At 41.5% G+C, this 26,400-nt stretch overlaps 1 protein-coding gene across 6 annotated transcripts in view; it reads right to left on the bottom strand.

Annotated features, from left to right (window-relative positions):
• sgsm2 (small G protein signaling modulator 2) overlaps nucleotides 1-25,200 on the bottom strand; it is a 72,615-nt gene extending 47,415 nt beyond the window's left edge. For all 6 annotated transcript variants that reach the window (XM_047594235.1, XM_047594234.1, XM_047594232.1 and 3 more), the window contains exons 1-2: nucleotides 24,873-25,200; nucleotides 11,772-11,847 (exon numbers count right to left, since the gene is read on the bottom strand). In XM_047594235.1, coding sequence (XP_047450191.1) covers nucleotides 11,772-11,847; nucleotides 24,873-24,932 — 136 coding nt within the window. In that variant the 5' untranslated portion in view covers nucleotides 24,933-25,200. The remainder of the gene's footprint in view (nucleotides 1-11,771; nucleotides 11,848-24,872) is intronic.
• Nucleotides 25,201-26,400: the final 1,200 nt, after the last annotated feature.

Here is a 26,400-nt window from a genome sequence, read left to right on the forward strand (position 1 = left end):
AAATCAAGTTCGGCTACACATCATGATCCGCAGACCTCATCCATCGATTTCCATTGGTTTTAGCCCCAGCGGTCCCATCAGTAAAAGAAGATAAACCTCAGTATTGTTGTTGTTTTTTTTTTAGCCTTTACTCCTTCTCTTATATCCTCTTATATATTTGATGAGCAGTTGAGGGGGGTATGTGTGTAGACTGACTGAATCAATATTTAATCACCCTGTGTGCGGTGTTGACCTGAGACCCGAGAGCGGACATTAGAGAGTTCAGATGATGGAGAAACTGTATTGTTCAGCTGGGATTAGCAAAGGAGCTTTCTTTTGATCAGAGACAGGGAGAAAAAAAAACAGGGATTCATGTGTTGTTCCTAAATTTGGAGGTCTTATTTAATCGTGTTGCAAACAAACCAAACGAAAGCTTTAGTCTCCGAAACCCAGTTGATTGTTTCTCGTGCTGCAACACATACCTGATTAAATCTGTCTTAAAGCCCACAGATCAATAAAAATCATGCAAGCACTGTTACGGTGGAGAGTGTGCTTCATTATGAGCGTAATAAATATGAAGCTTGCAGTCATCTGGGGCACAAGCTTAATGACAAAACAGTTAGATTCCAAAAGCAAAAAAATTTTAATCTATGATTTCCCTTCATTAATTCAAGTCTTTCTCAATATATCTTGAGGTGGTTTCAATAGAGAGTGGGAGGCTCTTTGCCTTTCAATAGAATCAGGCTCTGCGGCACAAAACACTCTTTGACTACAAGTAAAGGCCAAATTAAACACACAGTAGAAATATATCAAAAAAATATATCAACAGGGAAAAAAACCTGTTTGCTTGTCACCTCTTTATTTAAGTGTAGTCTGGGGGCCTTTAACACATCCCACTATGGTTTCTATCCTCCCACAGCAGCACAGCTTATATTTGCTCATTAAAACATTTCTGTATCTAGAATAATTGCCTTGTGGCGCATGTATCCGAGTCAAAATGAAATTGCATGTCTGTTCAGACTAATATAATATACCATACGAAGAGACAGCATTTATGTGAACTTTGGTCATAATTATCTGACATGTTGAACTCAACGTTTGCGCCTAATTTGAAGAAATTCTGTTGAGGCTTTTCTGTCCACAAGGGTTACCAGCGTAGAGGGTTAAGAAAACAACAACATTATTTATGTTAGGTCTGTCATTAACAAAGTCCTTGTAGCACAAAAATGTCTGCAGAAACTTAAAATAGAGGAAGATAAACTAAAATCATGTGATCAATCATGTCTGCTCAAATGAAGTCAGATGTGGATATGTGGATGTTTGGCGAAGTGGTAGAGGGAGATTGACATTCAAAATCTACCTAATACGTGGATTCCACTTGGGAAAAGACTGCAAAGAAACGACGACAACAAGTAAACGCTGTGTTTAAAATAGGAGAAAAGTTTCCTCAAGACAGTGTCAAGGAAAGAAATATTAGACAGAAATGGTTACAGAGTTAGACCAAGGTGAACTACCGTCCCCTCATTACTTTGACAAAAGTACACTCACTTGCCACTTTGCCACAAATCCTGTGGGGGATATTTTAAACTGAGCATGGTTTAAATGCCACAGCCTACCTAAGTATTGTTACTGATCATGTCCATCCCTTTATGACCACAGTGGACCATCTTCTGATGGCTACTTCCTGCAGGATAACACACCATGTCACAAAGCTCATATCACCTCAAACTGGTTTCTTGAACATGACAATAAGTTCATTGTACTCCAATGGTCCAATAGAGCACCATTGGTATGTGGTGGAATGGGAGATTGGCATCAAAGATGTGCAGACAACAAATCTGCAGCAACTGTGTCATGCTATCATGTCAATATGGACCAAGATCGAAGAACTGAGGCAGTTCTGAAGGCAAAGGGGGGTCCAACCTTTTACTAGCAAGATGTACCTAATAAAGTGCCCGGTGAGTGTATTTACTGTATGGGAGTAAAAGTCAAAAAGAGAAGCCTTTGTGAATCTCCAGGAGAGGACATTTTGTTTATTTAAAACCGGACTGAGACTGGACAATAATGAATATTTAAAGAACGGTGTAAGGTTGGGACATCCCTAGAGGACTTTATATAGGCCATACAAAAAATACATAGTGTGATGTTCTGCAGGTGCTTTCACTTCTCACCTGATTTGGTTTAAGCAAACTTTGGAGGACACCATTGCCAACAATCACCAATGAGTGAAAAGAAGCATCTCATTCCACTCAGCCAAAAAATTGTCCGAGTCAAAAATGTGACATTTTACAGCGGGTAACTAACTTTAATTAGAATAACTGGCCACCATCTTCGAACATGGGGTGCAGCTCTTCTGATGCATCCAAACTGGAACTCACCCACGCGCCCACTCAAAACTTAATTTAACAGTTACAAAGTCAATTAGTTTATTGCAGTGAAACGGGAACAGGAACTAGCATCTCGCGCCATATGCCACATTCTCCTGCTTCAGACATCTCTCTGACGGCTTTCGTTGGGGAAAAAAAAAACAACAAAAAAAAAAAACTACCATTTACGAAAATGTAGTTTCAATTATTCAGATCCCACCGCAGTGTGACTGAGACCAATTACATAAACCAATGTCTCAGTGGCAGAAAGAAAGCATCTGTCATTATCACACACCAGGAACGCTGTGTATTTGCTCTGCTTATTCACTGCTCTAAATATCAAGTTGTTAATGCTGCAAGTAAATGATAGTGTGACTCACGGCGCTATTGTGTGTAAACAATGGATGCTCAGTTGCGAGCGATGCTTTCTGAATATAAGTTTCATCTTTTAAGCAACATCATAGCATTTATAATTCACCGTGAAACTTTTAAACACGTGCAGCGTCTTAATTTGGGCGGCGTAGCTGTGAATTCAAGAAAATGTAAAACTGGGCAAGAATAGTGAAGTGTGGCGTTTCCTCTTGGGTTCTTACAGCAGTAGGAGTGTGTGACTGACAGCGGGTCAGTCCACCCCGCAGCTGAACACATGGTAGGAGTTTAAACTTGGATAATAACAGTGATGGGAAAAAATAGTCTACCGGTGTCATCCCTAAGGCTATAAACGCCAGCATCTAGAGCTTTTGCAGTGCGAAGTGAGTTATATCACGGTCCCTTACGCCCGCTTTCCAGCGGCACAGCAGATGAAACGTCTCCTCGGATGAACATCAGAAAAGACCACAAGCAGGGACAGGTCTCGGCCATCGCGCAGCCACCGTGTCCGCGTCTAAATTTACCCATATTCCGGAGCGTTGTGTGTTTTCTGTCACGAGGTACAAACATTTATCTGAAGGTGGCAGCGTTGCCATGGACACCGGTTCTAATCAGTGGAATACCTGATGCTTCACTACAGTCTCTCGTGACTTTTTCGATTCTCGTCACATTCATTAACTCCGAGGGAGAGCGTGAAGGAGAGACACGGAGGGAAATGAATTGCGAAGATGGCAACGGAGGAAGGGAACCCACTACTCTGTTGTCTTACAGATTTCATACGGCTCTGACAGGTTGGGATTTTGCTACAAGATATTTCGGCGTCTAATTTGCATTCCGTAAAAGACACGTATCCAATGTTCTTGACGGTGCATCACCGCTTGACTGACATTTTCATTACAGTTTCCTTGTTAATTCTGCCAGTCTCAGGACTGCAGCAAGGGCAGCTGTCCAAGGTGACGCACAAAGAAGCCTACTGGTGGCGAAACAGAACGCCCAACCTATGTCCTTAAAGCATGCAGCTTTTCACCCTATTTATATGTTAATTTAAATATCGTGAAAAGGGAAGGAAGACCAAACATTCAGCAAGGACTCTGTGATTCCACATCAAATGAAAATTATAGTAAAAAAATTAAATGTTAGATTTCATTATACGCAATGTCATTCATCGTTGGCACTCAGACGGTGACAGTCGATTCTTGAAGACATAAATCATGAGGCGGAGCTGCCAAGGGTAAAACTTTCCCCGTATTCCTGCTCAGGTCTGCCCATCACTCCCACATCCCACAAGTTAGACCAGGACAACTGACTTTTTAAGGTCGAGGGACCTTGAGATGTGCAGTTGCACAACAGAAGTTATAAAGTGTGCGTGGAACAGCTGTTATCAGTTGCATAAACCATGCTTCTTGTGTAATTCAATTCAGTTCAATTCAATTCAATTCAATTCAGTCCTTACATTTTACAACTGCTGTAAATGATTCAACTAAAAAGTACTGAAAAGGTCCAGGATTATTGGAAAAACAATCGAAGGCTGGACTTACACTGTATTAGCATTTATTTATTTTTTAATACAGTTGGCTGTGTCTCTGGAAACACAAACGTTCCCAATGGCATTATTTGATGTTGATTTCTTCCACATAATTTCTATCATAACTCAGTTTCACTTGCTAATTTTTCCCCAAGTTGTCTGGAATGCAGCATCAGCTGCAGCTGGATCTCCACCATGTTTTCCTGAATGACTGAGACCTTGAAGGGTTCAGTCGATTATGCTACAGAAGTGCTCTGAGAATAGTTCTTGGCTGTTTTGATGCATGGCAGAAAAGTCTTAACAGCCACACTTCAAGTTAAGTTCAAGAGGACGGGTGACGGATGAAGAAAGCGACTTTAGCTGGGTAATTTATCTTCTCAGATTAGGGATTCAGGATTTCATTTAATATTTTTGTTCTCACTTATATCTATTCATTAATATTTTGCTCTCATGCACAACCCAAACACGAGCAAACCACTTTTTAATATTTATACCCATTCGTTTGCATTTAGATTACATTCTTCCATTAGGATTTGTTCTTTTTTGTTGTTGTTTTTAGCTCAAAAGCTATGAGATTGTAATGTAATTCATCTTCTCAGAGGAGACTGAATATGTAATATTAAATATGCTGCTCTGGAACTGACCATGTTTAATGCAATTGGCTGTTTATCATCACTATAACAATACAAATGCACTCAGAGCCAGGTTCAAATACCCCGAGACGGTTAATACGGTTTGTTGTCTAGTTCTCAAGCTTACAATCATAAAACCGAGCTGGCAGATTGTGCATGTGCGTGCACACATGCTTTTATGTCCTGGTGAGTGCAGCTGCAGCCAGTGCACTGAGATGTGAGTCGAGCTAAAAGCGTTACACGGAGCAGGGCTTCTCCGGTCACGACTCTGATGCTCTGACTCTGATGCGCTGTCTGGACGGCCTGGTCCTTGAGACTGTTACATATCTAAGATGCTGTTGTCTTTGGCCGCGAGTGAACTGTACCACTTGGTAACAGTACTTGTTATTAGTAATTAGAGTTTTTTTTTTTTTTTTTTGTCAGATTATTAATAATTAATGAAGATTATTTCTTCCTCTGTCATCACCCAAACTTCAACCAATTCTCTGAAGAACACATTTCCCCAGATCAGCGACAATTTTGAGTAAAGACCGGCGCTGAAAAGGACAGAATGATGGCAAATAAAGGCAGCCCGAGGACTGTGAGTGAAATTGCTCTGTTGTTGTACTTCAGGGATGCAGCGATGGTGCAATGAGGAACAGTTTGTGTAATTAATGTTTATTAAAACTACAGCATAACAGGACAATTGAAAAGCCTCTGGTTGTAAAGATGTTGAAAACAATCATCGTCCAAGAGGAAACCGTAGAGCCGCGCATGCTTTGCAGAGGCAGAGTTGCCACACTTGTACAATAAAGCACGAGAGAAGATTGTGGTGCAGCTGGAGAGCAGCGGCAACAGATCTCTGGATGCTGCTCTGTCATATTTAATAACTCCTGGTTCAAGCATTTACTCTGTTCATACAGATGGTTCGTGTGTAATGCTTTAAATGCTATTATGTTTTTCAGCCTTAGCTGACATTAGCTGACTGCTCAAGCACAAAAACAACAGATTTGTTTCTCTTGGAGTTTCTTAGCCCCTAACATTGTACGGTTTTACTGCTTAATCCCGACCTAGGCTTTACTGGCTAGCTAGGCCTCCGTCCAGAAAACGTGTCTTTCCTGGGTGAGAAAATGTGCAGTTACACCAGTTACTTTAACAAACTTTCAACAAAAACAACTGGAATTCACAGGTCATCTGTTCAACCTGATTATGGCCTTCTTCCTCCTTGTGTGCATGCTGTATGTTATAATTATAGAAGGTACCTTCGTCCACAGTAAATTTGTTGATTTTTAACCAAGCCTGATTTTCATTTGATCTCATCTACTGTTATATTTAATGGTATGCTGTATTTCTGTATTTGCCATCCAGAGGAAAACGCACTGCCAGTCCACATGTAATATTTTATATGTAACAATATACTGTTGCTATGAGAAGTGATTATATGTGGTTGGGGATCATGTGTTTAGCATAAAATGTCTACAATGTCTACAACTCCTCGTGTCTATTGGTAATTAGTGTAATTTGATGATTATCCTGATTAACGCTATACTTTTTATCTCCACAAATACTTTGACATTTGAATCATGCCACACTTCCAATTAAAATCTATCTGAAACCTTAAAGGCATGAAGTGGACACTCTTATTATATGTCCTTTCTCTACTTTTTCCTCTTCTTTATTCTTACTTACCGTCTTGCACCATCTCTTTCCTATTTTTTCTTTCTATTTCTGTCTGTTCATCTCACTGTAGTACGTAGAGCCCCAGATGTCCATTGGGTGGGAGGTCATTACATGACCAAGAGTTTCCTAATGAGCCCATTAGCTGCTTCAGGCCATCTTCTCCTCTCTTACTCACCAATCTTTCCCCGTCTCCTGCTCTACTCCTTCATACTTTTCGAGTTAATCAAATCATGTACTTTTTTTCTTTCTTTTTTTTTTTTGAACTCCGGATCATAAATTATTGCCTCGTTTTTCATCTCCCGTTCTTCCATTATAGATATGCAAGACCACCCAGTGGATTTGACGGAGGACATTTCCTACTTACGTGCTCAGAGGGAGCTGTTTTAGAGTTTTTTGTTTTCTTTTTCATTTCCCACACGCGGTCATTGTTTTGGTTAAACTATTTTCCTGAGGCCAAAATGCGATTATTGAGCGGTGGTCCCTGCTGAGGTGAGCTTGCTTTCATCTTTTTCCACCTTAAAGGTGCTCAGACTCCACACAAAACTCTCCATGACCTGCCAGCAGATAAATGCACCTTACAAGCTGTTGTGGACTAAAAATCACTAGTAGCCCTACTATTTATCACTGTGCATGTACGCAGATCAGCCACAACATTATGACCACCTCCCTGATATAGTGTAGGTCTCCTTTGTGCCTCAAAAACAGATGTGACTCATGAGAGAATGGTGCTTCTGGGGGTGCCCTGTGTCTGGAAACAGGATGTTGTTAGTGGGGGCCTTTGGGTCTTATGGGCTGAGGGGAGGGGCCTCTGTGGATCAGGCTTGTTCCAGAGATAAGCAGACAGACAGATACATAGATAACGCACAGAAAGTCTGTTCACTTAATGTGGAAAGGGCACGTCACAGCTTCACGTTTCTATCTGAAAACTTTGAAGACGTCCCCGACGTCCCTGTCACTAACATCCAAGCGCTTGTGAAGCTGTATCTTTCCGCACAACAAAACGAGTCATCATCAAACGTATGCGCCGTTCAGAGTCAACGTCTGGACAGGTTTCTGTTTGATAAAAGGGCAAAAAGCAATACCCCATTTATCAATCCTGAGATGGAGGATGGAAGAAGGTTTAATCGCACCAGACTTCCTCATCAGCCGACTCCGATGCCACGACCCAGTGAAAAATGAGACGACTTTGACGTCATCTGCGATTATCTATTAGTAATTTAATTACTGTCTGCACAGTTAATTGAGGGCAGTGTATATTATAAAGGCAGTGCTTCTGCGCAGTGTGTGAGCGAGAATGTCTGGAAATTGTTAATTTTTATGTTCGCCTCAATATTTTGCTCCTAAAAGAATATTTCAGTGCATCTGCCATGTGCACGGGATATTAATTATGAAGGGAAAAACTGAAGCTCGTGATAGCACCTTTTGAGTATCTTTATCCTATTAATAGCGCACGGTTGAAGTGTTCATTTCAGGGCTGTACATAAACAGTTTTTGGCGCAGGTTTTTTGTATACACACACAATTATGGTAAACTGCAGGACACCATGTCCAGGCAACGCTTTACACAAAAGGGAAATCGCGCATTACGCAACATGACTCCCCTCTCCGTGAGGCTAATGGGGGTGAGTTATGTGATCAGTTTCGAATGTTGTGGAGAAGTTTTGCACTCCTACACATATACACTGTTACGCAACACTTAACTCCAACCACGCAGTGCGACTGGCCAACGAACAACCTGCAGGTTCCTACCCACAACCGCGGTGTAAGGGGGTGCCACCAGCTCCCACAGAAATTTCCTCGTTCAGCCAAGTGGTTTGACGGCACGGACCGGAAGAGGAGACCATGAAAAGCCTTTGGTTTTAATTTGCTGCTGCGTTACAAGGAACTGTAGAATCAAACGGGCTCTTCAGACGCGCTGATTTCAATGGGTTCTCGCAACTGGCTAAAAATAATTTGTTCACACCGTACGTCTCCAAATGCTTCTCGGGAACCGATGACAGTTTTTTGCTCTGGAAGTAAATGACATCATTTGGGGTGCACATATAATACTGTAATGATAAGAACAAACAGGTATAACTAATTTACATTAACTTAGTTTTGCCTGCTCGGGCAAAACTTCAGAAAAATGGTCCTGATTCAAAGACAATGTAGAGATAAAGATCCACCTCCAAGACAAAGTAACATGATGTTTTCTTATGGCCTTTAAGTAGTGGAAGACTGGGGTAAATATAAAAACTCAACAAAAAGTTGTGTTTAGCCTTTAGCCTAGAAGGGCTAAAGTGCAGGACTGATGAGATAATGACGAACAAGAAGGTCTGAACACATATCACCAATTGGAATATTTACTGTATGTGGCATGTAAGCGCTACAAGATTTATCAATCTGAGGAACAATGGTACGTTTTATGTTGATTTCTGCATAAAATGACTCAAAACATCAGGAGAGTTTCAAACAAGTGCCCAGTAAAACAAATGAAACTGAAATATTGTACGTTGATATTTGTTTGATCAGGAAAATTAGCCAATATTACATATCTGTGAGGTGTAAAACTAACAGGCGGTTTAAGCTTCTGCCTCAATATAATGCCGTAGCCATGGCGACAGCCCAGACCCTGCGCAGGCCAGCCTGACGTGCACCTCCCCAGAAATGTAAGCCTGCTTCAGTATTTCCAGCAGCTTCTCCGTCTCCGCAATTTTCGAATTGATCGTTCTGGATCAATAAAGATGGAACACATCGAGGAAAGGTTAACTGAGGTGGTTCAGAGACACAAGCATCTGTATGAAAGTGAAGTAGAAAGGAGAAGCTAAAATTAACCCGACTGGCAAAAAAACAACACAGTTCCGATGTATACAAGCGTAAATGTCTTACACTGGCATGAGCTTCATGTGTAGATTATAAACTCACAAGTTAATTTCCAACCGTGTATCCAACCACTTTTATGAGATTTTATGATTTTATCGACTCAAGCGTTGTTCAGTTACCTAGTTTGCTTAAAAAAAACAATCAGGTATTTGTTACAGTCTCACCTTCACAGCACATTTAAAGAAGTGACCTGAGACGAAGAAAAGGTTGGAAGAGGACTCCACTCCATGTTGTCATCAGAGTACAACAATTTGGCCTCTTTTGTTGTCTGTTAAGAGGCAATTAACTGACCATTGTTTGTACTGGTTAACAAATGACAGATATTGCCTGCAGCGTACGGTATAATATCAGGTACAGCTCCTTTCTATTAACCCAGTGTCTGCTGGGGCAGCATCTGGTCACTGCAACATGATTTCTCCTTATTAATCAAACAGAGCTCCGTGAATGTTTTTAACCGTAGCTGCTAAAAGATGTGCATTTTGGGGTCAACGTGCAATTCAAGTTCACGGCAGGAAATGACGGCGAAGCACAAGACAAAGACAGAGGATCATGGCAGACATGATGAGCTGGCACACTCGTCTTTCTTTCTTTCTCTCTCTCTCTCTCTCCAGCTCCCTCGCTCTCCCATTCGCCCTCTCTCTGTTTCTCTCTCTCGCTCTCCAATTTGCACATTTGTGAGCAGAGCACACTGTAAAGGTTCAACAGGACGCCACTGTAATTTCCTTGAGGGGTTCCTGTAGGGCATCTAGCAGGATTTGTACGATGACTCACAGCTATTTGTCTCATCAAAGTAGCCTAATGCAAACAGCAGAGAGGAAACTGAAATGTCCACCACATTTGCTATAATTAGAAGGCTGCTGCTGCTGCTGCGGAGTGACCAATTAGAAATCTCTGATACTGATATATTGCTTCCTGAAATGAATAAACAATCAAACCGCTCTGAAATCGCTCCGAACTGTGGAGGTTTGTTGAGGCTTAATGTGAGACAACAGTTTTAGGATCGGGTCTAAATTAGTTTGAGATTTCCAAAGAAAACCAGAAACTGGGAGCAGTGTGTGAGATTTGGGGTAACTGCATCCAACCTGAGCAAGGCAATGGGGTGTCTGTGTTGGGCAGACCCAGATATCAGCTGAACTGGACTCGAGTTTTTGTTTTTGAACAATATGAACCACCTATATCACCTAAATGCCCACCGTGTCTCTGTATTAATGTGGCAATGAGTCGCCAGCGTGTCCAAGTTTTGCAAGCTTAAGTAATGCGGGCCACTAAAGACAAAGACAAAGTCATTGTAAAATTACTTTGATTTTGCATTAAAATTTAAAATTGCATTAAAATATATTAAAATTAGTAGTTACATGTCTTGAACCCAGGATACAGACAATGCAAGCACTTTGGCTCATGGAAACTTTGACACACATGTATGTGCACTACGTGTGTAATTATTTACTAAAAGTCCCAAATGTGTGCACGTACCACGATTAGAGTGCAGACTTTCAACTTTAATTTGCGGGTAATTGCAGCCAAAGTGGAGTAAAAGTATAAGAATTACAGGCTCTTTAATAAGTAGGGTCAAAGGACAAAGTGCGTTCAAATAAGCTCTCGGTGCAAGAGAAATAGGCCGTCACTTAGCTGCGAAAACAAAACAAATCCTCCAGAGAGATGGCAGGAACACGAGGAAGAGTGGCCAAATCAACATCAGGTGGCCAAAAAAGACCTGGGCACCCGCTGAAGACAACAGTGGTGATTGATCATTTTATAGTAACGCAAAGCCCACTCATCACATCTAGCCTAGCGAAGAGCGCTGCTCAAGTCATCATTAGAAGACATCACAGCAGACGATGCGGGACGTTCACCACAAGGTCCAGGAAAGTCCAGATTAGAGTTTGTCGGAAATAAATTTAAAAAAACACATTAAATAGTCTCAAGTGACAAGTGCAGTGGCGGGATGCAGACACCAGACAAACACACATAGACGCGTGTGGGACTTTACTCACACAAGTGTACAGTATATCCGATCCTCAGTGACCCTCTTCACCATCACACACACACACACACACACACACACACACACACACACACACGCATGGAGACACACAAAGATGCGTCCAGGGCTTAGAAAGCCTGGATTTTGTACAGCCTGTCTCTAAAATTGATTTCCATTAGCTCCACTGTGATTATTAACTTTCCATTGATGCAGCAGCCAGTCATAGTGACGTCAAGCAACGTCCTTGACGAGACAAGCAGCATCAAGTCACCTGCTGAGGAGTTCAACAAGTGTGTTTGTGCAACAGAGAGAGAGAGAGAGAGAGAGAGAGGAAGAGAAGGAGACAATGTGTGTGTGTGTGTGTGTTCAGAGGAAAAAAGACGAGAGCGTACTTACTGCACAGAGCAATGATGTGGCTGCTGTCTTCGTGGACAAATTTCTTAGTCACAGATTCTTCCATAATCTGCTTCACCTGCACACAGAAGAGCCAGGGTTGGTTACTTTGTTAAGAATCATCGTCATCGGCCACTTTCACTTTCAAGGCGATCCTGCAACCGTTTCGCATCAACGACAAAAGACGACGTCAGGAAAAACATGAAAAACTCTGAAAAACTCTGAAAACGCTGTTTAACTGATGAGTGATTTCTGGGAAAAGCTATTACTGTAGCACTTGACACTAAATTATATTAAATATTAATATTGGAAAATGTGCCTAGCTCACACATAATGGTTGGGGCTTTTCTTGATTGTGCTAGTAATTGTAGAGATGCTCGGTTAGACAGGGCAACGCTGCTATTAAAGTAAAAGACTCTGAAATTATTTCTTCCCTGGAACAGCTCACTGATTTCCTGGAAAGAAATTGTAAATTTATGTCAACATTTTAAAACACGAACTGCACTTATTTTGTTTGAAAGTATTTTTTTTTATTCTTCCATAGAGCTACATCGGGTGCAATATTTTCAACAGAACAACAATTCATCTTAACATATACAATACTTTAGGTGAGAAAAACACAAGCAAAACAATTTCACAGAATCGTTTGACTATTTCTATTTGTTCAAATAGAGCTGACCAATATTTGTACGCTGACCTTTTGATTCAAACTGTAAGGACAGAAGGTGATTGCATGTGAATAAATCAGTATAGAACATAATCTCTCAAACAGTTTTAGGTCCTTGGCCTGAAGAACGCTGAAGAACCGTGCTGTAAAAGGTTAAATTACTGGTATTTAACTATATCCAAACATGATGTGTTCTTGGAACTTAATACCATGTTGGGCAGACAGGTGTATCACAGTGAACTTCCTGGATGTGATAGCAGCCGTGGATCGTAAAAACTTGAACCGATTCTGAGTCGGGGCTGCTTTTCGATTCCCCTCCTGTTATATAGGTTTTTCTTTACTTGACATAGGCATTCGCGCACTTGCATTTCAATGAGATAATAAAGTGGCGTGAATACAAACTGAAAGGCCTTGTTAGGTTCGCTTTACAGGACCCAGGGCCTGAAACCTCAAGAGCGAGTGCTAACGCACTAAAGTGACGACAGTGAGGAAATACTAGGTGAGCATATCAAGTTACCCCACAACAGACATGCCAATCAAGCCATTCAAACGCCACGTACCTTCCTTTGAGGCTAAATATGCACTTAATTATGGAGTTATTCTAAAGCGGAGCATGTCGATCAAAAGCAGTGAATTTAACTACTAACATCAAATGATTGACTCAGTACCTCATAAGAGACGTTTTCATAGCTGAATAGGAGACCATTGGTGTCTTTTGAGGCCCAGTGATTACATCAAGTTCTCTTACGGTGAAGCCTCTAGCCAGCTGTGGCTTGAATTATACTTTTATCTTATTGATACTCATCCGGTTCCAGATTGATTGACTCTTATTTTTTTTCACTATTCAAGAATAACTCCAATCATCGTTATTATCATTATTATTTATAAGAGGCTTAATAGCATGTTTTCAGGCACAACTTCACCTGCTACCAAGGAGCATAAAGGAGGAAATGAAAATGTAAAAAGATCGAGACATATTTGGACCCCTTAGGTCTAATAAAGTTGTTCCATTTACTACAAGTGCTGCTGTTGGTGCATTTCTGTCTCGAAGCTAAAGTGTCCCCTATCTGGAGAATGTCCGCAAAACGCGGCAAAGAACACTATCACCGAGCTGACACCTGTATGCACACACCCCTGGTTGCTTTGTGGGGGGATTTCTTTCAAGGAAAAAGGATCAATTTTGGCAAGAAGTATTGTGGTTCCTGATTTCCCTGTGCTCGGTCCTCTCTGCCATCTTCAAGCCTTATTGATACACGGGCCAAAAACAAAGTAACAGCTTTCTAGACTGAGCCGATAATTTCACTTAGCTTCCCACTTAGTCATCGCCGTCAGAATTACAGTAATAATGGGAAAGCATTTAACCGTCACGTCCGTTTGGGACGTTTTAGTCCTGCTTTCTTTTTGCTTTGAGAATCCTCCAACAACATGAAAACATTTATATATAACAAAAATACAAAAATAAAAGTAAAACAGTCTAATAGTCTAATAGTAATATGGTGACAGCTCCAAATAACGGGTCTGACAGTCCCACCCAAACATCCGCACCACTGACTTGCAATTAATACTATGGCATCCTGGAAAAATTCAAATGAGTCTTTCTGCTGCGATCTATTGTGTCTCTGGGGAGGAGAGCCTGAGTGAGTTGAACAACACTGGCTCAGTCTGGCGTTCGCTTGTCTAAGTTCGCTCTCTTCGCAGAATTAATTGCCGCCAGTAATTAATCCAGGACCTGTCTGACACCTCTTCCTTGTTTGGGACTAATTGATAAACAGGAAGGATTTAATTGCTTGGTTGTGTGATAATAAAGCTCTAACTACAGAATCACTCAGTTCAAAACTTTTCCACCCTGTATTGCGTAGGTGTGGGAGGTTGTGGCAGAGCTTCATCATCCTCATCGTCAAGATGAGGTTCAGCCTTCGTCAAGTTTGCTAATTAAAAGGGTTGTTTTTTTTGTGAGTGATGGCATACATCACAGATTTTGTAGTGCCAGCAAATTCAAAGTGAAAGAACATCAGGTCCGTTTTCTCCTGAGGAGCCAGTGCAGAGCTTATCAGCGTGTAGCCGGTTTTCCTTCTTTCTTTTGTTCTAATCCAATAGATCCAGGAACTACATTTTTTTTTTTTTTTTTTTTTTTAACTCTAAGCCATTAACTACAGAGACGTTGCACTAATCCTTTCCTCATTTCCTCTTCCATTAATGATGTCAAGACTTTGCGCTGCTTATCTCCTCATACAGAGCACCAATCACGTTCCAGGGCTCTTTGGCCAAATTTTAGAAGGCCGTCCCTTCTTTATTTATAAAACATTTTTACACAAAGTACATTTTTAATGCCACGTCCATAGAGACAAGTATGAAAGTGACTGTGCACCGGTTAACCAAGGCTGAAATCGTTTAATGTTTGTCCAAACAGCCATCACGTAGTCTTTTATAATTTGGAATTAGACACGCATGTTGTTGTCGTTTGGTATGTTATGTTCTGACCCTTTTAGATTTAGAAAGAAATTCATACTCTGATAAGTGACCGCTTCAGCTGAATTCCAGTTACTTAGGATGTACTTAAAAATACAAAGGTGGGAAATCCTGATTACAGAACAGTCATGGTTGTGGCAAAACCAATAATAATAGCTATTATTATTATTATTATTATTCCTCCACTGGTAATAGTGGGACTCAGTCAGCATATTACAACAACATTTTACACATGTCCGCAAGTGGCCACGCAAAAATAAAACAAGATTTTAGAAATGAAGCAAGACTTCAACGTGGAATATACCCCACAACAGAAAGGCAGATCTATATCGGCTCTGTTGAAGCTTTGTTGAAACGTGCTTGAATTGATTTGAATCTCGACCGTCTCGGGTTGACTTGTACAGTAAATACGAGCCGGACCTCTGACCCTGCAGCACAGAAGAGAATGCTCAGTAGAGCGGGCTTTTGAATTGAATCGAAGTGGCTTGAAATGTGCAGTGTGCCCTTTTTTGCACTTTAGCCCGATGTTGCGCAACTGGCAAAAACAATCCTTGCAGGCTGCACACTGCAGAGTGGATGTCATGACTGAATTACTGTTAGGCTCACGCTGGTGATAATTAAGACAACAACACAACCTGCTCATCTTAAAGTGCATCAGCGGGAGACTGAACGCTGGAAGAGGCGATGAGAGCGTTCAAATGGTTCTCACGGGTCACCCTACGTGAGGAGTGTAATTGAACTGAATAAATCTTTTCAAGTTTGTAGATTAAAAAAAAACAAGACTAACAAAGACTCTCTTTGAGGCACAGATTCAGCTCCATGCACATGCACACGCAAGCCATGTAGTTTTTCTTGTACGCCATGGATGAATGCCAGTATCCTACTGATCTAGTTTAACTGGCTTTCACCATTCTCGTTAGCATAACAGTCATTCGTGCATGCCAGGAACTAAGGAAAAACAAGGAAACGTCATGGTGTTTGAGTGGTTAACACACTGATACCCAGACACATAAAAAATATCAAGTGTTCTGTAATTATACCAATGCCAACTTTAAACCAAGCAACCATTGTGTCAAACTGGCTCCATGCATCTCCATACTCAAATACTACAAGGCTTTGATTAAACACAGGAGTTTCAGATCCCACAAGAAATATGTGCTGTGCAAACTGACATTACCGTCAGGTCAGAGTGAACTCTGTGGAGAAATCTCCGCTTTACATTCAGCTTTTTTAAAGCCCCTCATGCAGAGCCCGGCCATCTCTTCTGCAGAGAGGTGCAAGTAGATCCATATATTTCCGCACGGCTATGGCTCTGCCCAGTAAATCAGAGTAAGGGGGCAGACAGAGGCCAGAAAGAGAGGTCGATACCTTCACCTGGACGGGATTGACTGCCAGACTGAATTGACTGTGTTTGGGAATGAACCAGTTTAATTAGTGGTGGCTGTCAAGGATTATGTGGGGTTTAAACTTACTCCATAACATGTGATTTAAGTGCATAAAAAGAGATGTATATCAATTGGTTGTCCACTGACGCGGATCATTAGCCTACAGATGATTAAGGGTTAAAGTAATATTTCACGTTTAAAAGCTGCATATGCGCCACATAAACGTTACCCAAGGGAAGAGGAAGTTTTTGAAAAGATTCAGTTTCCCTAGCTGCAGTGGTCGACTACTTTAAGGTAGAACATTTTTGGTCGTATTTTCCTAAGGGTTCAGGAACTTGAGACAACACTGTAATGCTTCTGATGGTTCCGTGTATTCAAAGTTATCCAGAGAATCTGGCGTCTTCAAATGAACTCTGATAACGTGGACATGTTGTTCTGAAACCAAGATTTCCTGAACACTGTTGCTAACTATCTCTGACAGATATCCGCGTGGACAGATATCTGTCACTCGAGAGAAGATGAGTGTTTACGTCATTGTTGGTGAAAAGGACACAAATATCCTGTGACTGAAACTGTCAGGGATTCTAAGGCAATAAACGCAGTTTCGACTCACAAGTTAAAGGGATAAGACTTTGTTTCGCTATCACACCAGTTTTACAGACACTGCAAACATACTGCTTTATTGTAGCTGACTGATATCAAAATAGAGCAGCCAAGAGATTTTATGGCCGACAGTAATTTAATGGAATTTTTAACAGCAAGGCATTAAATATAGTTTCATATCGTGACTTCTTTTCCTTATTTCCCTGATCAACTGCTGTCATTGAGGCTGAACTGAAGCTCCACTTACAGTTACATAAACATATGTACAGATTTACTTTTTAATAAAAGAGGATTTTCATTAACAATTTCCCCTGCAGAACACCGAGCCTCTGGTTCCAGGGATGGCACTAAAATAACAAGATGCCGTTGGTGGATGTCAAACGGCTGAGCGGAGCCGGCTGACTTTGAAACACTTCTAAGAATCCTGAAGCTAATGGTTTCTGGGAGGAACAGGGGGGGAGAGCTTGTTAGCCAACTGTCAGTTACGTAAAGAAACATTTACTTTTCCCTTCATTTCATGTTCACGACCAAGAATACAACAGGACATCAGCAGTTTATTTCCAGTGACCGCAAGGACAGTTTTCCTGATGCTAATAGAATGAGCACATTCGTCAACCCTGGCATGACGGGCATCCTCATAGTTTATGATTACGGGAGATTACAATCAGGGCAACACAGTGTCAGCTGCCTGATGTTCGAGATTTAATCTGAGCACCAGCCTGTTTGGCTTGTGATAAAGAACATGTATCTTGTAACTCAAAATTTCTAGTACATTATGTATGCTAACTTTTAGCTTCTCCTTTTATGTGTTAAAAAAAGAGCCACAAAAAATAAATCTGTGCCTCCCATTTCTTTTTTTTTTCTAATCCTCGGCATGAGGTGACAGCTTGTTAGTCGGAATTCATTCATTCATTCATGGTTTTTAGTATCTATTTCTGTCATGACTGCGAAGCGTGGTGCTAGTTTTAAGGTACATCTCTAATGATGCATCTTAAAGTCTGCACCAGGGGTTTTTGGCATCCATATTTGTCATAATTGCAAAGCGCGGTGCGTATGCTCTTTTGTCTGAAAGGAAAACACTATTTTCAAGCAGAAGCTGCACTTGCAGTCTTCTGCTTCGTCTCATTAAAAGCTCTGCGCAGCAACGCAGGTGCTTTCAATTAGTGCTGTGAAGACCTTTGCTAAGGCGGAACGTGAGAGGGGATAAAATTAAATTATGTGACATCACTGATAAAAATACATTTTTTTCCCCGCAGAGGCCATTTTTGGATATGGAAAATAGCAAATGGGCAATAATTTCTAATAAGTTCAATTAACCTCGAAACTAAAGCAGCCCTGTGACGTGCCCTCATTATTTTTTCAATCAATACCTTCCTTCTGTGGCATGTCAGAATGTCTTCCATGAAAGCAACAAACGTGGAAAGCGGAAAGCAGATGCAGCGAGCTAAGGGGCAAAAATGTCAGGAGAGGACAGTCTGTGCATGTCTACGCGGCCCTCACAAGAGCTCTGATCAGACAAAATGAGTCTCAGCGGTGCTTCCGAATCTTAGCACGTCAAGTTAAAATGAGCTCCTGCACAACTGTCTACTGTTTCTGTTTATTTTCAGTTTGGCCAACTAGATGGTCACTATGTGATGTGTTAAACAGCGAATGCTGCTTTTTATGCAGCAAGAATATAAAAGGTAGAAAAAGTAGAAAATGTACAGTTTTATCTGCTAAATGAACCGATGATTACGTTTTTACTTGACACCTAAATTATTGTTTTATTCATTCATTTACTCACCAATTGTTTGCTATTTAGCAAGGAAAAGTTACGTCAACACCTGGGGAATTACCAAATAGTCCTTTCTTCTAACCACTTGTGTGGTTGCTTTAAAAGCAGTGTCACTAATCGGTTCAATCACAGTCAAGCTGTGAAGGTGTTAAACATACGATTCAAATATTACAAGCACTTTTTATATATATATAATACTGTGGTCCTCCGTGCAATGGCTTCCTCAGGCTGTGGAAATACAACATCATTTATTGCTAGGCCACAGCAGAGACATAGTTATTAATGAGGCGGTTATTAATGCCCTAGTAGAGCTGGTGGTACAGGAGCAGGGCTGCGGTAGGGGCTGTGGTGAAAGCAGTCTCACTGGACAGATCTGTCCATGTTTGCCTTGAACCAACGTGTTGACCTCCTGCAGCTTTTCACACGCTTTTCACGATGGACCTTCAGAACATTTACAGACGCCACAACACGGTCCTTCGACCTAAATGTGCTATATCCTGTGTCAAATCAATTTCTCCATTTTTGATGCTCAAGAAAGTGGAGCGGGAATTAACATTTCACCTCGGTGTAAAACAATATCAAGTGGATATCAGTGCAGCTTAGAGAACTGCTGTGATCTCCGGAGCTCCTGGAGCGGCAGGTAGAAATGATTGTGTCCCGGAGGAAGCCCTCAGTCTGAGGAAGAACTTACCAAACACTTGCACTTGCTGCATAACACTAGAATAGTAGGAGGAAACATTACGCTGCGTAGCTGCAAAGCAACTCAGCACAGCAAACAAAGGAAAATGATGTTAGAAAAATGGAAGCCTGTGGCAGCGCCGTGGTCAGTTTATTGATGGTGGAAAAACCAGGATAGATTTACTGAGCTTGAAGTCTACTTTCTTTTCTACAGAGCAGCAGTAAAACTGTTGCCTTGGGTGAAAAATATATATATATTTATTTTTTCAACCATAAGTCAAACAATACGGTTGAAACAGAATTAAGTACACACTACAAACGTGTAGAGCACTAATCTGTTCCTCACAAGACAAATTATTTGCTACCTGCCAGTATGCTTCACACTTTCACTTTGAAATCCAGTTTGAAATCTAATTTATCACCTAAATTGAATTTTCCTGCTTTAAACTTGGCTTCTAACATTTGCAGACCCGCTACCTGTGTGTGATCTGCCGCCGTTGTTGGGTGAGAACCTCAGGTTTTAGTGGCAACAGTTTACTTAACTGAACGTCCGATCTAAAAGTGAGACGTATAAAGCTGATTGTTGACTGATGTGGTGACATTGATGTGGCACAGTAAAGTAATAGCTTTATGTCGGATAGCCTTGAAAATAAATATGTCTGTATATGCATAGAGTTTTATATTTGTCTCTCTCTGTTACTGAATGTTTTTAACGGAGCTTTTCCACTCAGTCTTCGTTGCCGTTGTTGCCTGCTCTCTGTGCCCTTAATTGGCCCCTGGGAACAAGTAAAGTTTTCTGAATCTGAGTCAAGGATCACAGCTTGGTCACGATGTCACCAAAGGACATCAGCCCAACAACATAAATCCTGAAAGCAGCGTTGGAGTGCAATCGAGACTTTGTTTTGGATTTAAAATGGCGATGATTGTTAAAACTACAGCTGTAGACAGCGGTTTCATCTTCGAATCGTGATGTTTCAAATTCACAGCCACTTTTCTGTCACCATTGTAAATAAATGAAAGAGTTGTTTCCAGGTATAATTAAGTGTATCCTCAAATCCTGTCATTTTAGTTCCACCCTGTCACTTCTCCAGGACTGTGGCTCTGACAGGAGGATCAGAGTGGTCCACGCACCCTCTCAATCACCTGTCATTGTAACATTTGCCACAGAGATTCGGGCATATGACACCTCACAAAAACACAGCGCTTGTGCAGAGAAGAGGTGATTTAAACACACACACACACAGAAACACACACAGTGACTAATCTGTGACACATTAAAGTCAAAATGGCTGAGATTCTGGGATTCCCATTGTTGAACTGACTATGTAGCACAGAAAAAGGTAAACTGAACAAATGTAGAACCTTAAGACCTAAGACTACTTTCCTACATAAATATTTATAGAGACAGAGTAAGCAGGGGTTTCCTTGTATAAACAATGCGATCTGTAAAATCCCTTTTCCGTCTGGATTCATCGCTGCCTGTGGGGATGCTGTCTGGCTGGCTGCAACACTAACATCAGAATATTATTAGGGAAAAAAAAACTTTTAGCATCGCAAATGCCTCTCAGAGCCGTAATAGTTCTTGAGAGTGGAGACGCCGCAGCAAAACTTTCATCTAGGCACGGGCCGCCGCTGTAACCAACTTCTAAATGGATCGCCCCTGTGCATATCACAACAACAAAAGCAGGTAGCAGGTGGACGGAAAAAAAGGGACTTTTTGTTTCAGTTGAAGAAACCACCTGATAGGGCCGCCTCACTGCTGTGATATTAAACGTCAACTGATGCAATTTAACTTCTTAGGGAGCTGCTAAAGCTTTCAGTTGCCAGGCAATACCGAAGCACCGAGCGCCACTTAAAGAGACAGGGAGCTCTAAACCAGGAGCCAGTCTGCTCCGTTCAAACCAGGCCGGTTTACTGTGCTATAAGATACCACGAGGCATCTCATGAATGAACTGCAGGATAATCACACCGCATTTTCTTAACCGGATTAACACAAAATGTCACAAATACGTGAATAAACTGGGTAAAATGTTGCATTTTTGAGTAGCTGCAAAGCAACAACAAGCGACATTCAATGTTCTGATGGGAAACTTTTGGGCCGTCCAAGAGTTTCAAGTGAGACACGTAGCACCCACCTGGACCAGACCAGGCACCCCCCATCCCATAACAATGACACTCCTTAATGGCAGCTGCCATCCCCAGCAGGATGCAGCCTGACACAGACACACACACAGAAAAGGTTGAGGATCAACTCAAAAAACTTGAAAAACAGCACAAGGTGTTGACCTGGTCTCCACTAGATCCCAAACTGATCAAGTATCTGTGGGAGGATCCACAGAGGCCCCTCCCCTCAAGTCAGAACTGTTTTGGAGGCTGGAGGGAAACCTACATAATATCAGGCAGATGGTCATGTTAAACCTGACTGGAGTGTTATATAATGTTCTATGTGACAGCCAGCAGCACGTTGGCCAGTGTTGGTGTCTTGAACAAAGCACTCTACATCTGATGTTATCATGTATCACTGGTATAACAGAAGAAACACATGAAACAAGCGAGAAAATTGCCTCACACGTGTCAACCAACATGTAATGACAATTTGCATGCGACCCAAACTCCGAGCTCACGAACCGTTCGGCCGATACACAAAGTGGTTTTTCTTTGAATGTTAACAGCCAGGAAACATTAACAATTGATGCTACTGCAGCAGAAGTCATGTCTGCAGAGGCCAGAGGTGTGTTTGTGAAGATGCAGCTCGCAGCGTCAACACACAGCTTCCGAAGGCCCAGTCACCCAAGAATGCAACGTTCCTCCTTACCCCCCCCCCCAACGGTCTGTGTTTAGGAAACACAAATCCCCGCCGCCTGAAGATATCCCGAGGAACTGAAGCTATTTTGAGCCTTACGGGCACTGCAACGATTCAGTTATTCAAGACTCAAACCTGTGGGTGACTGTGGAATGGCTGGAGAAGGACAGATAAGTATTTCCCCTTGAGAGTCCTCACGGTCGAGTGGGAATAATTTTGGGAAAGGGTTCCACGTGAAGCTGCTTTAAATCCTAAATGTATGTGTATTAGAAATAATGAATTAGAATTAGGAACGTTGGTTCTTTCTCAGCTTCACAACCCAGAGGGCACTTCGACATTTAGATTGTTTAGACTCTCACTTGGTTTTGTAGGCTTGTGGACGACTCCGGCTTGTCTCCGTCTTTCGGAATTTGCGATCAAGTTTGTCACAGACTTGTGGGTGTTTGGACTAATTTGTGAAACTCATCTCATGGGTGTTTAGATTTGGACTTCTCTCAATTTCAAACTCTGCCTTGACAAGTTTCCTGGGTGTTCTGACTCGGCCACATTTCGTTGTTTGCTGTGGCTTTCGCTTTCCAAGTTTTTCTAGATCCTAAGGCACTGCACTGAGTGATTTCATTCGTATCAGCGCTAACTCTCAAAACAAACAACAGTAAAACCACAATACATGAATACTGAATCACTTTGATGGTTGAGTTCTTACTGGTTCCCTGTTTTAAAATTGATCTTGCTTCCCACTGAGCATCATCTATCAGCTGTAAAATAGACCTGTCACTTGGTTTGTGGGGTCCTTCAAAGCAACATGGAGGCTCTTAAAGATCCAACTGCAGGCGCATCCATGAAAATGTCAAGAAGTCAAACTTCAAGGAACACAAGGCACGGGATGAGGCGGTGCCTCAGATGACAGACCTTTTACATCAGCCGCACTCGTATCAGTTCACTAAACCACAAGCTCTAGCAAATGTATCACATGAAATCCTGATCACAGTAAGTCATTTCTGTGGTCAAAGTGGAGCAGCAACAGAGAATGTGATGCTTTCCAGCTCACAAAGCCTGATTGTAGACTCGTTACAATTTTTATTTTTTCCCCCCCGTTTAACTGTCACATAGAGTTTGGGTTTGGTATTTTTAGCTTGACCTTTCCTCTCCATAATAAATGACGAAACCTCTGACTCGCTCAGACGGATGTATAGGCAGTGAGCCACACCTTGCCACATTCAGTCTCACAACCAGCCGCTCTTTAGTTCCCACTAACATTTCACTTGCAGGGAAATCTTCGCGGTTGCGGCGTTTTGCGCAGCCAGCGCGAGGATCACAATGGGTGTGGGTAGAGAGGTTAAAGGAGTGATGATTTATTCCTCGCCGGAGAGATGTGAGACATCCATCACCAGGAACAAAAAGCCCCGTAGCACTGCTCGAGCTGTGGATGTTAGCGCTGCTGGCAGAGACGGACAGCGATGCCGCTGTACTGAAAAGATGCTTTTCTACAACACTTCAGGAAGAAGGTTTCATTAAGGCTTTAAGCCTGCAGGGCTGGTTTATTAATGGATTCTGGACTGTTATGAGGAGTCGTAGTATTATACAGGCATATTATGCTATTTCTCTGCATACAGTAATCCAAACATATTTCAGGTAAGATGCTCAATTTCAACTTTTAATATAACTCATTTCAACCATTACAGAGGTCACATTAAAGTCCAAATAATGATTAGATTGTATTCTTGTAAGTAATTTATCTGCAATAATTGGAAAACATAAAATGTCATATCTTGCAATATAATAAATGTCCACAGTTATTCCTATAATATATATTCCTGTTGAATTCCCTTGACTGAACCAATGGAGAAAATAACGGTAACGTTAAAGCAGAAATTGGCAAAAATAAATAAATAAGGTAGTGTATAACTTAATGTAGTAATACATTATATTACTATACATGTAGGAATCATATATATTCCTGTAGGTTTATTTATTTTGGGCTTGTTCCCCTGAACCAAGTAGGAAAGCTATGGTAATACAGAAACAGGCATGCTAATATTTAGAAAACTTAAAAAAGAAAAAAGTAATAGCTTAATATGCAATATACATAAATTAATCATATCAGTTTAGTGTTGGTTATTTTGGTTGTTTCCCCTGATCCAATCAGGACAGGGATGGTAATACATAAAGAAGCATGCTAATATCTAAAAATAAATAAATAATAAAGGTACAGTATAGCTTAATATAATAACAATATAGTAATAATAATTTTTCCTGAACCAATCAGGAAAACTATGGAAATACGGAAACAGGGATGATAGAGATACAAAAAGTACAATATGGTACAGTATAGTGTAATATGATGCTGTATTAATGTAATAAGGCATTCATAATTTATATTCCTCTAGCGCTCTTAGCTAAACTAAATATTATATTTAAAGTAAACAAAAATTGACAAAACAGACATGGCAACCCTGGATAAAAACTACAATAATGTACACTTTAGCGTTAATTTAGCATCACTTTGAGAACTTCAACTTCAACATGAGGGTGACAACATCGCCCCACACCCGTCAAAAATAATAATAATTATAAATAAATAAATAAATGAAAATAAAAAACTAAATGTCACCGCGGCACCTCGAAGCCTTTGGACGTGATTTCTGCAGCGAACCATGCCACAAAATGATGAGAGTAAAAGATGTAAAATGTGGAGCTCGGAGGGCCGTCAAACTGCAGCGCCTACCTCTCGTTTGACGGTCCATAATAATTTCTCCTTGTGCTCTTCCTCCGTGGAGCCCTCCATGTCCGTCCGTCCGTCCGTCCGCCCGAGGTGTGCACGACAACAGGTCTCTCTTCCCTCTCAGTCCGCTCTCCTCTCCCCGGCCTTTCGGAACCTGCTTTCCTTTTTATTCCTCGCTTCCTTCTTCCTTCGCTCAGCTGGACTCTGACGCAGCCGAGCAGCTTGGCGGCGACGTCAGAGGATCCGCCTTCCCCACTACACTGATCAATGGAGGGAGAAGAAAAAACGAAATAAATAAATAAATAAATAAATAATCACTGGAGCTGCTCTCGCGCACCCCGTCTCTCCTCATCCAGCCCCGCCCCGCCCCAACCTGCGAGCCCCGCAGCCCCCGGCAGCCTCCCGGCGTCCGACTCACCAACCTGTGGAGCCCTCCCAAGTTATTTTTAGCATGTTCTCGCTCTCCCCTCCGACCAGGAAAGGGTTACGGGATGAGGGAGGGTGCGCATCTACTGGGGAAAAGGTGTGAAAATGTTGGCAGCGTCTGGGCTCGTCATTGTTGCACATCTTTCTTGAGCAAACAGCTCCGCTCGGCCCTGTTGGGGGAAATCCATGAGCTCATTAGGTCATTTTTTTTTTTTTTAATGGCTTCATTCACATGCTTGACACAGAAGCGTCCACCTAAAGAGGCAGAGACAGTGGCAGATGAAGGATGCTATAAATAGTGCTTTCTGAAGCACATGTTGACCATTGTCAGAGATGAGCTGATCCCAGGCTGGCCCTGCTGCAAAATAAGTGACGTCACGGCAACGTGATGCACCATAGTCACCTCCTCTGGTGGGTGGTGGGTGGTGGGGGACCCATCACTAAAACCTCCTGCTTGTGCCTCCGTGTGGGCTGAGGGTGTACCTGCAACCAGGGGTGGATCCTTTGTACCTCGCTTTGTTGTGTTTCCAATTCCAGGGTTTCTGCAGGTTTAAACAAGGGACATTTAAGACTTTTTCAGACCTTTTAAACCCGTTGTGGGTTAGATTTAAGACCTACGCGGAGTATAAAAAGTGAGGAAAATCAAAGACCCAGAATTACTTTCAAAATAATTACATTTATTGTCATTCAACTACCAACTCGACTATCAACTCAGGATGTACCTGGGGTGGGCTATAATAGGCCGCGGGCCAGAAGGGGTCATACTACATACCCCTACCCCGCCTCTAAATATCAAGTTGTTTCTTTTTGGGTGTTTGATTCAGGCTTTCATCAAACATAAGGACAAAATGAATTCTTCCAGTGCACTGAACAAAAAGTGAATGAAGCAGTAAATGGACTAAGGATTTAATATGTGATTAAATGTAATTGAAAACTATGCTCATATTTAAGACTTTTTAAGGCCTTAAATTGGGATTATCAAACTTGTGGAAACATTGAATTTATGATAAATCTGAACATTTACATTTTCTCTACTGACAGATGGTATTACTTCACATACAATGGCCAAATGAATACATAAAATCATAACAACACGTCTTTTAAC

The sequence above is a fragment of the Mugil cephalus genome, chromosome 9 (genome assembly GCF_022458985.1).
Source record: "Mugil cephalus isolate CIBA_MC_2020 chromosome 9, CIBA_Mcephalus_1.1, whole genome shotgun sequence".
NCBI lineage: Eukaryota > Metazoa > Chordata > Actinopteri > Mugiliformes > Mugilidae > Mugil > Mugil cephalus.